Consider the following 13,934-nt stretch of genomic DNA (forward strand, 5'->3'; position numbering starts at 1 on the left):
ATCTTTCAATTTTTGGAAAAAGGTCCCATTAAGGACTTGAAGGACAGGCCCCTAATATTTCTATTCAGCATATCTCGAAAACGAAAAGAAACTTCTGAATGGTTGTTGAACAAAAAGTCTTCAAAATCTCAAGAATTTTGTTTGATATCAAGAAAAAGGGGTTGACACTTCAAGTTAGGGGCTCAGAGGGGCCAAACGTCTTACATTTAATACCCTTTAACGATCAATATTTTATTTCAAATAACTGGAGGAAAAATGTTCATCTTAACGATATGCAACAATATATTATAGAATTGTGATCACGTATTACGTATTTATGGGCCATAAGGGTGTCAGGATGCTAAATCTTTGACTCTTTAGATCTCAAAAAAGGAAACATTTTGATAAGCTTAAGAGCAAAAGATGTTTAAGATAATATTATATATAAATCAACCATGTGAAATGTAAGGAGGGAAATCTTTATATCATTATCGTTTAACAAACATCTTAATCAGAATCATTTTCAATTTATCGAAAAATCGGACGGAAGACCAACTCGTTGCTCACAACGAGATCTCATCTAGTTGAATACTATATTTCTGGAAATCCAGTGACGGTCATGAAACATCGGACAGGACTAGGAAAGAACAGCTGCACTAAAATGAGAGATGATAATCAGGATTAGACTGCAGGGAGAGAGAATTATAACAAGGGACGGATAATAGTAGTTATATACATCTACAGGCATGAACTTTATTGCGGAAGCATCAATTAGCAGATCATCGTTCTCTGTAATTGAATCCTCAGTATATTTCATGTCAGTGAGAATGAGAGCAAATTACAGTACAGTTACCATGTATCGTGGTATTTTATTATTTATCTACAGCTCAATACACAGAATTTAGACACTCATTTATCTATATTTACATTTGCTGTGTTTTTTACTAAGCCAACTGTGAAATTGATTTGAAAGTCATTTTTGTGTATACTCACGCGTAGAAATATACACGGTGAAACTCGCGCTAAAGTGACGTCACAATGAGGCTACAGAGACGTAAATAAAAATTTAACGATAAAGGGCAGCAAGAAATTCAAATATTGAGTATAATATCGGTGCTTTTAAACTTGTAAAATGTAAATATAAGGAATGTTTTTAAGTCTAGTGTGAATTATTGGTGTGTAAATCACACAGACTTCCCAGCTAGCACAAAAACATTTTTAAAATGTTTTAAAAACATTTTATTAAAATGTTACGAAAACATTTTTAAAAAATGTTTTAATCACGTGATTTTGTATGGTTTTTTAAACGTTTTTAAAACATTTTAGCAAAATGTTTCAGCAAATGTTATCAGAACATTTTCCTTAAATGTTACTAAAACATTTTCGAAAATGTTTTATTCACATGATTTTGTATGTTTTTTAAAACGTTTTTAAAACATTTTACCCAAATGTTGCAATGACATTTCTTTCCTGAAATGTCACTTTACGTTTTCATTAAATGATATCAACATCAATTTGTATGACTTTAAAATGTCTTTTCATACATTTCATCTTAATAATTATAACTGAATGAATTCACTTTTTACAAATTTTAATACAAATCCTTATTTAATATGAAAAAACATATTATAGTTCCATTTCCGGTACAAGTTCTGAGTTATTCTGTTTTAACCCAACAGGTATTTTTAAAGAATAAAAATCCATTCTCTGAATTTAAAAAACAACAGAATCACATAAATCCTTCACACAAAAAAGAATAAACAGGCTTAGATCACTGTTATCATTTACGATCCCGCAAAAAACATGTATCTACATGTACATGTGTAAGTTCCACAGAGCGGCGGATCTATTATATAAATGGAATCGCACACATTGATCAAGTTCACAAGAAGTCTGTCCTGAATTGAATCAAGAAGCTCTTCTTCTGTAAAGCAGAACCTGTAAACATAGAGACAATAGTGTTTAAGTCATCCGTCTACATCAGATCTTTAAATGATGAAAATATAAAAGAACATTTTTTAAATCTTAAAATCACAAGAAATTTTCCCATTTACATTAGTGAAAAGAATTAGAGTTGCTGCATGTTCATAACTAAAACACAATAATATTATTAAAGAGCAATTATATTTACGTACCAAAGAGTTGCTTTTATCAGCTAGTGGCGGTTCTTCCAAATGTGGCAATTTGAATGAAATTCAAGTCTGTTGATGGAACTGTCATCTAACTGCAATATGGTTTCATGTTTCAGTATTAAGATATAAAGAGTTGTGATCAACATAAGACAAGGAGGTATATTTGTTGTTGCCTAAAGTATTCAGTTCAAATGCATAATAGCTTTGTTTTTGCTACAGATATGCATACAAAAATACAATGATGTACTGGTAACAGAAAAGTCACTTATAAAAATTATCTTTTGAAATCTCTGATGAAATTATACTCACAAGGCAGGTGTTAATAATCCAGCGCTAATTCCTCTGGCTTATATGATGCAAAAATCTTGTTTGAAAATCAGCAACAAGAAAACGCGCACATCCTGTTTACCAGAATTCAAATTTTTGCCTAGATAAGCTGCAGTCCACTGAACACTCTAACGCGCTGCCCAGCAGGAGAATTGCATAACAAGGTTATCATGACACTGAAACTGACCAGTGAGGCCACTCCTAATCTGCTGCCTTGGCGTGTAGGAAATATGATGCAAACAGACGAGATCGTCAAAAATCAGGCCGTGTTAATCATTGTAACAGTTTGCTTATTATTTTGTTTTCTTTTTTAAACTAAAGTATCTTTAGTTTATTCAGTGAACTTTATATTGATTACATGTCTGTCAACTCAATAAGAATTTTTGAAAAAAGGAAAGAAAAATACAGGGATAATGTTTTTGGAACATTTTTAAAAACAATTCTTCATTTAATCTCAATCCTCTCTGGATATTCTATATATTTTTTTTCAGAAACTTTCTCGGGAAAAATTGAATATTTTTAAAACATTTTGAAAATTACATTACAAAATATTGCATCAATGCTAAATAAAATGTTTTAGTCTTTGAAAGGATAAACGTTATAGTCAATGTTCTAAAAACATTTTTACAACATACTTTAAAAAAAAAACCCATTGATATTAACAATGATATAAATGTTTTAAAAATATTTTGAAAATGTTTCTATAGAATGTTGCATAAATTATAAATAAAATGTTTCAGTTGTAGGAGGAGAAAACGTTTTGTTCAATGTTTTAAAAACATTTTCACGACCAACACTGAAACATTTAAATATTAAACTATAAGCAATATTAAGAATGTTTTAAAAACATTTTGACAACGTTCCTTCGAAATGTTTTAGAAACGTAACAGTACTATATTTCATATATATAGAAGAGGAATGTTTTATTTCATGTTTTAAAAACATTTTTATAACGTAATATGAAACTGTTTAATATATGCAAACAAGACATACCTTTGGAATCATTTTTAAAACGTTTCAAAAACATTTTTTAAAATGTTCCTTAAAGATTTTACTTTAACCTTTTTGAAAACATTGTAAAAATGTTTTTAAAATGTTACAATGGGAAAGAAAAATGTTTTTAAAACGTTTTAAAAATGTTTACTCTGAAATGTTTTGAAAAAACTTTTTTATAACTGCAATAAAATGTTTTGGAAATGTTTTGTGCTACCTGGGTTGCATGTAGGCATATTATTCATGAAGCGCTAGCGCGCTTCATGAAATATGCCTACGTGACTCAATGTTCACTTAGATATTCAAACATAATAGAGTCAAAATTGAATCACAGCTGTATTTATACCTGCTTGTTCCATAGATAAACTTCAGCCTCTTGGTTTTGCTTGAAAAAAAAAAAACAAAACATATAGAGATATTCAAGAGCCATGAATTCCATGAATGGTAAGCACTAGAGGTTGTTTTTGGACTTTACAGCGAAACACCCTTACATAATGTACATGTAGTTGTACAACTAAGGTGGTATAGCTGTAGATCCCTAAACCTATCCTTGATCGCTGGAAAGTGAATTCGAACATGAAGCAATAATGAATGATAACTTAGCACTTTCGAAAAACCAGAATGGTAAGCTTATTTAAAAAAAAATGCAGATGAAACATTTTATTACATTTTCAACAGTGAAATACTGTGATTTATTCATTGAATAAAAGTGATATTCTCTCACAGCGTGAAAGGATACATAAGTGATATTCTCTCACAGTGTGAAAGGATATCAAAGTAAGTAAAATATAATTTCTGGTATGCAATAAGATTGAAATAGTAACTAAACCATCTTGACAGAGACTAAAACTGCTGATTTCTTCCCAAATACAATGTCTTGTCATCTTACAACTGCTAAGCCATGACGTCTCAACTGCTCAACTATGACGTCACACAATTACATTGTGTTAAGAAAAGACGGAGGCAAAGGGAAAATCAAAGAAAATGTAATAAATAGAAAATTCAATGTTTTGTAGTTGGATAAGGAATTCATTTCACTCGTGAGACAGGATTTTTTGATATTTTCACTGCTTCGCACTCGTGAAAATATCAAAAAATCCTGTCCCACTCGTGAAATAAATTCCATACCCAACTACAAAACATTGAATATCCTCTATTTATGCATTAAATTTTGAACAGTTTAGCTTTAAAGTTTGGTAACCATCATGTGACCCCGTCTAGAAGTTTCAAGGTAGCGCCTCAAATGAATCTACGCCGAAAAAAAAGTCCTGGGACTACTCTGATCAAAAGACATATAAAATTATAAATTTCACAAAATATGCTAGAAAAACAGCCCTACGACGTTACGTTACAGAAAATAACGTTCTACTAGCATTTTTCTTTTAAAAAACCGAGAAAAAACCATTAAAGGAAAGCTAAAAGTCTACATTATCAATTGACAAAAACTCGTTAATTTTTTAGACAGGGCCATTTTTGATGGTTCGTGCATGGCTCTTAAGCTTGCTCTTTGACCAAACGATAGGTTGCATTTGCAAACAAGATCGTAATCAAAAAAAAATTGCAAACTGCGGAATTTAAAGATTCTAAAAAACCATGTAACATCAACATATTTGTCAGCAGCTTGCTTCTATTTAAAAACATAACTATCAGAACAATCTTTTAAGTATCGAATCATTTGGGAGATAACATGCAGGTGATAGGTGAATATCAGATATATTAGTTTAGTATATCATATATATAAACAGGGGAGGTTGACGATGCAAAAGTTGAAATCCTCCCTTTCGTCACTTAGTTTAGTTGTTACATGTAGTTTGTCATAAACATATATGTAGATAATCATATATGTATATAGTCAGTAAAACATCAAAGTGTGTTTATTACATATTAGATGCGTTAATCAAGTAAACAGTTTGTTTGGAAGACTAGGGGTAAAGAGGATATTTTTAAGGTGTAAATGTATTTTGACCCCCTTTAACCCACCCTGGTGTCTCAAATTTGGATCCAAGTGTAACAGGGGTATCACTATGGAAGTATATAACACAACACTCCTGTCAGGGTTCATCAGATTTATTGCACAGTGGAGTGATTATATATATATTGTGTTGTATTAGCCCTGTAAATATCATAAAACAACACTAAATATAATGTAAATAATTATCACACACAATGTTCATTATTTTACATGAAGATAATAATTAGATTATCATCATTTATAATATTTACACTGTCATCAAAGGGAGATAACTCTTGAATATATAAATCTTTACATATTACTCCCATAATAGTCATAAAAAATATATTCCAGATTAAAAATATATAAATCTAAATCTCACCATTCTATGGGAATAGGCTTTCCCACAAATTGTTAATATAGAAGTATCTACATGAATGGTGATCTGTAATTTAATACAATTTATTTAAAAATATTATCCCTTAAAAATATATCAATTGCTCACTTTGAACAATATCATCAAATATATCTTTGATCATCATAAAAACATATAATCTGATTAACATCAAATTACTTCTGTTAAATACTTAATATTGATCTTGTAATCAATAATAAATATACATCATAAAATAACTTTCTTTCAAATTCATTCATTCACTTTAGTCAGTGCAAATGGAAATGACTTTTGCATACTATAGGATGAACATTTAGAATATGAAATAATATTAGTAACATACCAGAAATGGAAATCTGTCCAAAGTCAAAAATGTCTTTTATGAATATATATATAGTCTGGTCAAATCAACCTCTGAACAAAGAATGGTCTTAATAAAGCGGGAAAACTCCAACCCAGTCAATAGAACCAATAGAATCAGACCTTTCAAATCAATAACCAATAGAAACCAAAATAACAATGACCACTTCCAAAACATCTGACCAATGCCCTTAGGTATATATATGTATGTACAGGTAAGGGAGAACTAAGGGGTGGATCTAGGTTTTGAATAACAAGTTTAAATAAAAGTTAAAATATATCTTCTGGCAAGTTCTGTTATTTTATTTTTGTACAAATCCAACACTATTACACAAGGGACATGAATTTTGTGAATTTTGCCATTTTAGTATAGAGACTAACTGTTCATTGTAATCATGCAGACAGCTTGCCAAATGCCCTGGAGTAAAGTAGATTATTACAAAAGCTAACAGGAATTTTGATAGTTCTGAATTTACCCTTCGGGCACCTGCAGAGGAGAGATACAAGGAAAGTCAAAACTGTTACCTATATATCCATTGATGTTTTACATGTACACCAAAATCGGTTCTGCACTATCTGGGAAGAGGCAAGAAAAGCCCAAAGTTTCCGAAAGACTCAAGGTGAACTAGATTATATAGAGTTTTAGTAACTAATTTGCTCAAAAAAAAAAAAAAAAAAAAACGCTTACAATAATTTCCGAAAAGAAGGACTTGGGTCTCATTCCCCATTTGCCGCTTCTATTGGAAATGAAAGAGACTTTCAGACAGTTTTGGCTTTGATATGTCACAGACATATATTTTCTATTCAAAAGAAAATCCGCATGTAGTACAGATGGAAAATATATACATGTATACTAGACAAAATTGCTAAGGCACTACTTATAAGCCTCAGTTGTTAATTGAACATTTGCCTAATCGGCACTAGCATTTCTATCATATGCCATCTTTACCGATACCGTGGAATTGACAAATTTCTTAGTGTAATGACAAGACCTTTAAGGATATCCGCTTCTCAGCAACTTCAAGGATAACGCTTAATTTTATTGTTTAATTAATCAATTAAATAATGCATAGCTGGCTTTAATCCTCGTTTGCTGAAATACATCTGAGATTTAATAACTTTCCCTAAATAATGGTTTTTATCTGATCAGCATCGATATTTAAAAAAAAAATATTGGAATTTAAGTGTGACATGAAAATTGAAGTCATATACACACAATGAATTATATAGTCAACATTGATCTTAAATTTTAGAACTGATGTTAATGATAAACTATCTTTTTTTCAAGAAACTAAATATGTAATGATCATTTAGACAAAGATAACTACATGTTTTCTGGTTTAAGTACTGAAATGAATGATGAAATTGGACAAAAATTGACCATTTGCTAGCGATTTAACTATATGTGGTTTCGATAAAATATATAGAGAAAAATGAAACTTTTAGCAGAGATCTGTACATGTAATTTGACTGTTTGACTACTTAATTTAGAAAGTAACATTTTTGTCAAAGTTAAGTTTGAAAACGCATTTATTTAAAATAACCGACCGTAGCTTTACCAGCCCTCTTAAAAAATGGCCGGCACTAAATTAGATGAATTAGAATTTTGTCTCCAAAGCGGCATTTTTGGATCTGGTTAAGGTTCATTGTTTCTCGGATAAATGAGAGGAATAAATGACTAATTCTTTTATAAAATTACATGCAAAGTTAAAAAGCCATACCTGACAAATTTTGTTCTAGGTACGAAGAGATTTTGTGCAATCGAATTATCCTTTGGAAAATTATATAACCGTCAAAACAATTTTTGCATAAATAAACAGATAGCTTATTATAAACTTTCCCGGTGTACTACAGAATGGCTGCATCCAGAATTAGAGAATTAGAAAGTGACTTTATAAGCTAGGCCAGACATTTTGTGTATCGATTGATTTATTGTATGTTGTTTTACGTCCTGTCCGAGAATTTTTCATTCATATAGAGACGTCACCATATACCGTGGAAGGGCTTCAAATTTTTACCTTTACTTGGCACTCAGGGCCATTGAGCAGTGAGGGTTCTTTATCGTGCCAACGCCTACCGTGACGGGAGGCCTAGCTTTTAAGGTCTCATCCGAAGGACCCGCAAGTTTCACTTCAAAGTGCCAAGCGCTTGGCTAAGGAACAGTTACTACTTATTTTTTATCGACTTAAGTCAGTCGCGGCCGCGATTCGAACACGCGACCTTCCGATCACGGAGCAAGCGCTCTACCGACTGAGCTACCTTGACGGTTTTTGAGTATCAAAGTGTGGAATAACAAAAGGTTTCGTAAAAAATCCCGAAGTCCTGTACTGAGTAAAAGTAGGTAAAACGCGACATATGAGGGGTTATCAAAAAGTTCGTGGACTGATTCGATAAAATTAATACTATGTAGTCGTTGATTACAAAATTTATAGGGAACTCAAAACAACAACATTTGAAGAAGAGTTGAAAATTTCAGCTTGATATGTTGATTATTTTCCAAATTATCATTAAATAAAAAGGGAATTATATGATCACCCGGCGCTGTCGCCGTTTAGTTTCATGACGTCCGACAACGTCATTAATTCTCAAAGCACGGTCCTTCTGCCTCAATACACTTATCTTGATGAGATTCTCTGGAGTAAAGTAAAGACCTAAATCCGTCAAGTTTATATGACTTTACAATGTCATGAACTCCTGATTTCAATGCATTAATATTGTAAATATTAAATCAATACATAGGAAAAGATCCTCTCTTGATTTTGCCACATAATTTTCTTGTCGGAGTTCAATGTCAACCAATGATCAACGTCACTTTTCGACGTGACTGACTTTGGACACCCTGGCTACAAATCGATATTAACCATGTGTTTCTTTTCTTGCTGAATCTCTTTTGGATTTAAAAACAAGTACTTTAGATGAATTTTATTTTTCTGTAGCCTGTTTAAACATTTTCTAAGGCTATGCCAGGTTTTCCAGGGGCTGAAACCTAACCTTATAGAATGTTGTAAAATAATACCCTACCCCCTTTCGACGTTATTTTTAACCCCCTTTTTGTTTGGATATTCAAAATAAAATTTACGATAAAATTTCATTAAATGTACTGAATGAGGTAAAACTTGCAACTTTTACGAAAAAATTGTGTCATATCACTTGAGTGAAATAATGGGATTTTCGGATGTCAAATGCTCATATAAGAATAAGTTTTTCTCAGTTACACTCAGGTATAAAATACGTTCTTTTCGAGGCTGCGCCGCCTGGACATACCATTCCTTACAAAAACATTTACTAAAAGATAAAACCTATGATTTATAGTTTATTTTACAGTAAGAAAAGATGATGCTTATCAACTGTTTAAAAATTCATTGGTGTACATAGCGGTTTTATTTTTATGGCGCTAGTCCACGAACTTTTTGATAACCCCTCGTAAAATAATTATGTAGCTATACGTATACCATACAAAATTCCAAATTTGTGTACAAATTACGTAATTAGTTAACTAGTATATAAGCTTAAAGGCAGAGATTTTAAGCACCGCCTTCAAAAATACCTGGTCTGTGTACCCCTGTCAATCAAGTGCATTAAGGTACATCACTGAGTGCTAGAACTTGATTGACATTTACTTACTAGTCCCTGTGTATACCCTGTACACCTTGTTTGGCACTCGTCGTGAACTTCAAATTAACATTTGATCCTTTGATATTTACCAAACATGGTATAAACAATTCAGAGAAGCTGTATTACTATGGAATTTTTAGCTTGATAATATATATACACACCTTTAGTATTTGAAATAATTATGATATTCTTTATGATAATATCTATCAAAATTTGGTATAACTTTTTTTTAAAGCTCAACAAATACTTTGATAATTAAAATTTTTTTAATGGGTGGGGATGCTTTGACACACATTCAATTACAATTAATAAAAATTATTGAGATTAAACTTTATTTACTACTTTTTATTTCTAATTTAAAAACTTCTCAAAATCCCAACACAGGTAAAGTTTGATTTCTTTGGCACTCTACTGTGTATTAAATCACTTCCTGTGTATAGGGATTAGGAGACAGATGACCACAGGTAGACTGCTAGCCCTCAAGGCATTCACACCTGTACAAAATAAGCCCCTCCCTCACCTGGAATTTACCACCCGGTAAGAAATCTCTGCCTTTAAGTACATGACAGACTCTGGTTTACGACGAATGCCCTTAAAATATGTTCTAATAACCTTTCTTTTTTAAGAATACTAATTAATTAATGCAGTACCAAGGATTTAATAAGATGTTAGAATCCGGAGAGTTTGATATTTCAAAGGTAATTTTTCATTTCCCCTTCATTAGAAATCACGTTGTCATGAGAACCGTATGGAGATTATGTAAGTGTAAGACTAGCAAATCAGATTTATATAATCATTTAAACATGTTTTTAAAATTAATGTTCAACAGGGAGAAAGTATTTTTAACTGAGAAATAAAATTATACGCCACAATAAAATCTTTTTGTCTCTCCATTATAATGAGTTATTGCTATTTAAGTGTTCTCCAGTCATAATGGTTTGCTCAGCTTTCAATTTTCTTTTTCGGCACTTTCAGGTTCTCTCCAGTATAACTTTCTTGTCTTCTCCAAAAAGTCCTTGCAAGTCTGAAGTTAAACATTAAAACCTAGAGAGCTGATGAATCAATGTTGCTACAGAATTTATATGGTTGTCGGAAAATACGTTCACAAGCAACAATAAAGGGAAAAAACACCCTACACTCAGATCTCATTTTGTCATATATACTATATAGGAATGTATAATAACTGTATATACAGGCATAATAGCTGTAATTTTGTGCTAAAAACTTTGCTTTATCCAAAGGATCTTCTACTGTGACCTAGTTTCGAAGTTGGTGATAATTGGGCGACGTGACAGATATCCATACAGACGAGGTTTCGTTTCCATGACAACTGTTCTTCGTTAAGCAACTTTGAAGTCACAATTAACACATTGGGAGAACTGATTTGAGCTTCAGTAGGAGATTGAATCTAAGTAGACCCAGCCAGAATCCGCCGGCCTCAAGTGGTCTTCTATCTGTGGTACATATTTTTAAAAGAGGTAGGTTGATTTAAATTTATATTTCGTAAATAGAAATTTCTTAAATCAGAGGATTTAAATGTGTGATTTTGAAGGGTTTTTATGGTTGTATTTAAAAGGTAATCTCATGATACTGAAGCAAACTAAAATCTTTGAAATTCTTCAAAATCATATGTAAAGGTCGTACTTCGAAGAAAAGAAAATTTTCGATGATGTTTCTAATGCACAGAACCATTATTAATATCCCATAAAACTACAGTCCTACTGAGTAGAAATAATGAAAATTTTATTTCTAAAAATTAAGCTATTAAATGTAGCCAGATATATTAATTACATACATAAGAATTAGGCAATTTAGTCAGATAATTATTGTTCAGTAATACACCAAAAACGAAAGCCAAGAGGGTCCATTCGAAATTCGATCATTTTCTCTTACCATGTATATAATTACTAACTTGTCAGAAGCTCGATCTTTAATGTATTAACAGAGAAATGAAAGATTAGAAGTGATAATTTGAATTACATTTGACGTCTATAAAGATCATGCTCGAGTTATTCTAGCCTTTCGGGAAAAAAAGCTGTAGATAATTGCTTGGTTAATTAGAAAACATACGTTTAGAATTTTAAGAAGAAACGGAGAGTATACTGCATCCCTAACTTCGACTGTACATAGACAATACTAAAAACTTAGTTTTAGGTATGTAAGAAGCTTGGTGTCTGTGATATTCCACATTTATGTAACCTCGAATCTCTTACCTTTAAAAAAGGCAATATTTTACATTTAAATGAGTTGTCTTCCATTGGTTCTTCATATATTGTAACCTAAATTTTGATTGGTTAATTAATGTTTTGACATTTTGAATGTAAATCTTAAAATGACGAATGAACCTTCCCAGCTTTCGTAATTTAAGGTACAGGGCACAAAAATTTTCTTGTAAAATGTCACCCTTGCCATGAAAAATAATTGGAAACCATAATATTACAGACGATAACGATTACTGATACATGTAATGAATACTTTTAAACCTAGGGTCGATTTATGAAATACATGAAACTAATTTTCAATGCAAACTAGAACTAGAATTGTTGAGATACATTTATTGATATCATACATTTCATTTCTAGTGCAGGGATATGCTTAACGTTTGAGTGACGAGTTGAATTAAAGATAAAACACGGATTCTGAGGCGGGTTTAAAATGGCGTATTCTCTCGCAGATGGTAATTCAACGTCATCACTAACAGCCTTAGTTAACTCGACGCAAATTCCTTCTGATTCGATTCGTACCGGATTGCAGATATTTGTGAAGAATGCTAACCGTTATATTCTACCAGTCATTATTGCCATCGGAGTTCTAGGGAATGTGATTTCCTTTCTGGTGTTTCTCATCACTGCTCTCAAAAAAATTTCGACATCCGTCTACCTAGCAGCCTTGGCGCTCTCTGATACAGGTTTTCTACTCTGCGTATGGATTGTTTGGTTTGACAATATGGACATGCATTTCTTTCACACGAACGGAGTGTGTCAGATCGTTGTCTATTTGACGTTTGTTTTCAGTTTCACTTCTGTTTGGTTTGTTAATGCATTTACAATGGAAATGTACATATCTGTTTTTCATCCCTCCAAAGCTGCGAAAGTTTGCCGCCCGGTGTACGCTAGGATCGTAGTCGTCTGTATTTCGACCTTCGCGGGCATTTTCTATGCCTTCTCGCTGTGGGCTGCAAACGTGGTGAAGTATAAAGGTGGCCAGAAATGCCTCTTCATGCAGAACGCCGAAACAACAATGATCCTGTCTATACTAGACACTTTTCTCACTCTTTTGATCCCTTTCCTGATGATTATATTTATGATTACCAGGCTCCTGGTGGATGTCTCTAGCCTTTACAAACGACAAAGTAGCTCTAGGGAGTGTGGTAACGGAAATAGTCGCACCGATGCAGGAACTGACAGTATGGCGACCGAAGAGCCATCCAATAGCGAATCTCCAACCCGAAATCAGTCAAATGAAGCCCAGGGAAATCGTGCCCAGTCCAAGTTAAAACAAATGTTGTTAGTGGTCGTGATGGTTTTTCTGGTTATGAATTTACCAAGTCACGCAATCCGAGTCCAGTCATTCGTCCGATCCTTGGTTGATCATACCTACCGAACGGACGCGACCGAAGCCCTCTGGCAACAACTGTTTCAGATCCTCTACTATCTGAATTTTGGTGTCAATTTCATCCTTTACAGCTTGTGCGCTAAAAGTTTTCGAGTCTGTCTGATGCGACTTCCATCTGAGCTCTGCCAGTCAAATTGCCGATGCATCCGAGTGAAATGGACACGTCTCTTCAGTGTCTTTACTAAGAGTAAGGACGTGGACGAAAACGAAAGAAGAGCACTGGAACATTCTCGTCTCGTTGACATCCACCTCTCTGCCATGCACCTTTCACAGATCCCATCATTTGACAGTGAATACGTCTGCAAATCTCCCCCATGTCTCTTAAGCCCCGACAGCACTGCAGTATAATCATCACATCTAATACTTGCTCACATGTGAAAAAAGACTTCTCACAATAGAAATAAAACAGCTTCGAGAGCAAGATACATCAATTTAGGTCTTGCCCAGCAATTAAAAGTGAATTTTGTTTGTCATCAAGAATTCCAAACTACAAAAAGATCTGATGAAGTGCAAATACTCATAGCAACAAATAAAAGGAATCCCAACTAGATGCTATTGAAAAAGGTGG

At 32.8% G+C, this 13,934-nt stretch overlaps 1 protein-coding gene across 1 annotated transcript; it reads left to right on the forward strand.

Moving 5' to 3' along the window:
- Positions 1-12,406: 12,406 nt before the first annotated feature.
- LOC133187906 (thyrotropin-releasing hormone receptor-like) lies at positions 12,407-13,714 on the forward strand. The gene has a single exon (XM_061323304.1). The coding sequence runs from the start codon at positions 12,407-12,409 to the stop codon at positions 13,712-13,714; it is 1,308 nt and encodes a 435-aa protein (XP_061179288.1).
- Positions 13,715-13,934: the final 220 nt, after the last annotated feature.

This window comes from Saccostrea echinata, unplaced genomic scaffold (genome assembly GCF_033153115.1).
Source record: "Saccostrea echinata isolate AGI-Se365-2 ecotype Australia unplaced genomic scaffold, CSIRO_AGI_Sech_v1 ptg000015l, whole genome shotgun sequence".
Lineage (NCBI taxonomy): Eukaryota > Metazoa > Mollusca > Bivalvia > Ostreida > Ostreidae > Saccostrea > Saccostrea echinata.

Excerpts from the sequence above, each read along its gene's own strand:
- LOC133187906 (XM_061323304.1), top strand. The coding sequence starts at position 12,407 with ATGGCGTATTCTCTCGCAGATGGTAATTCAACGTCATCACTAACAGCC.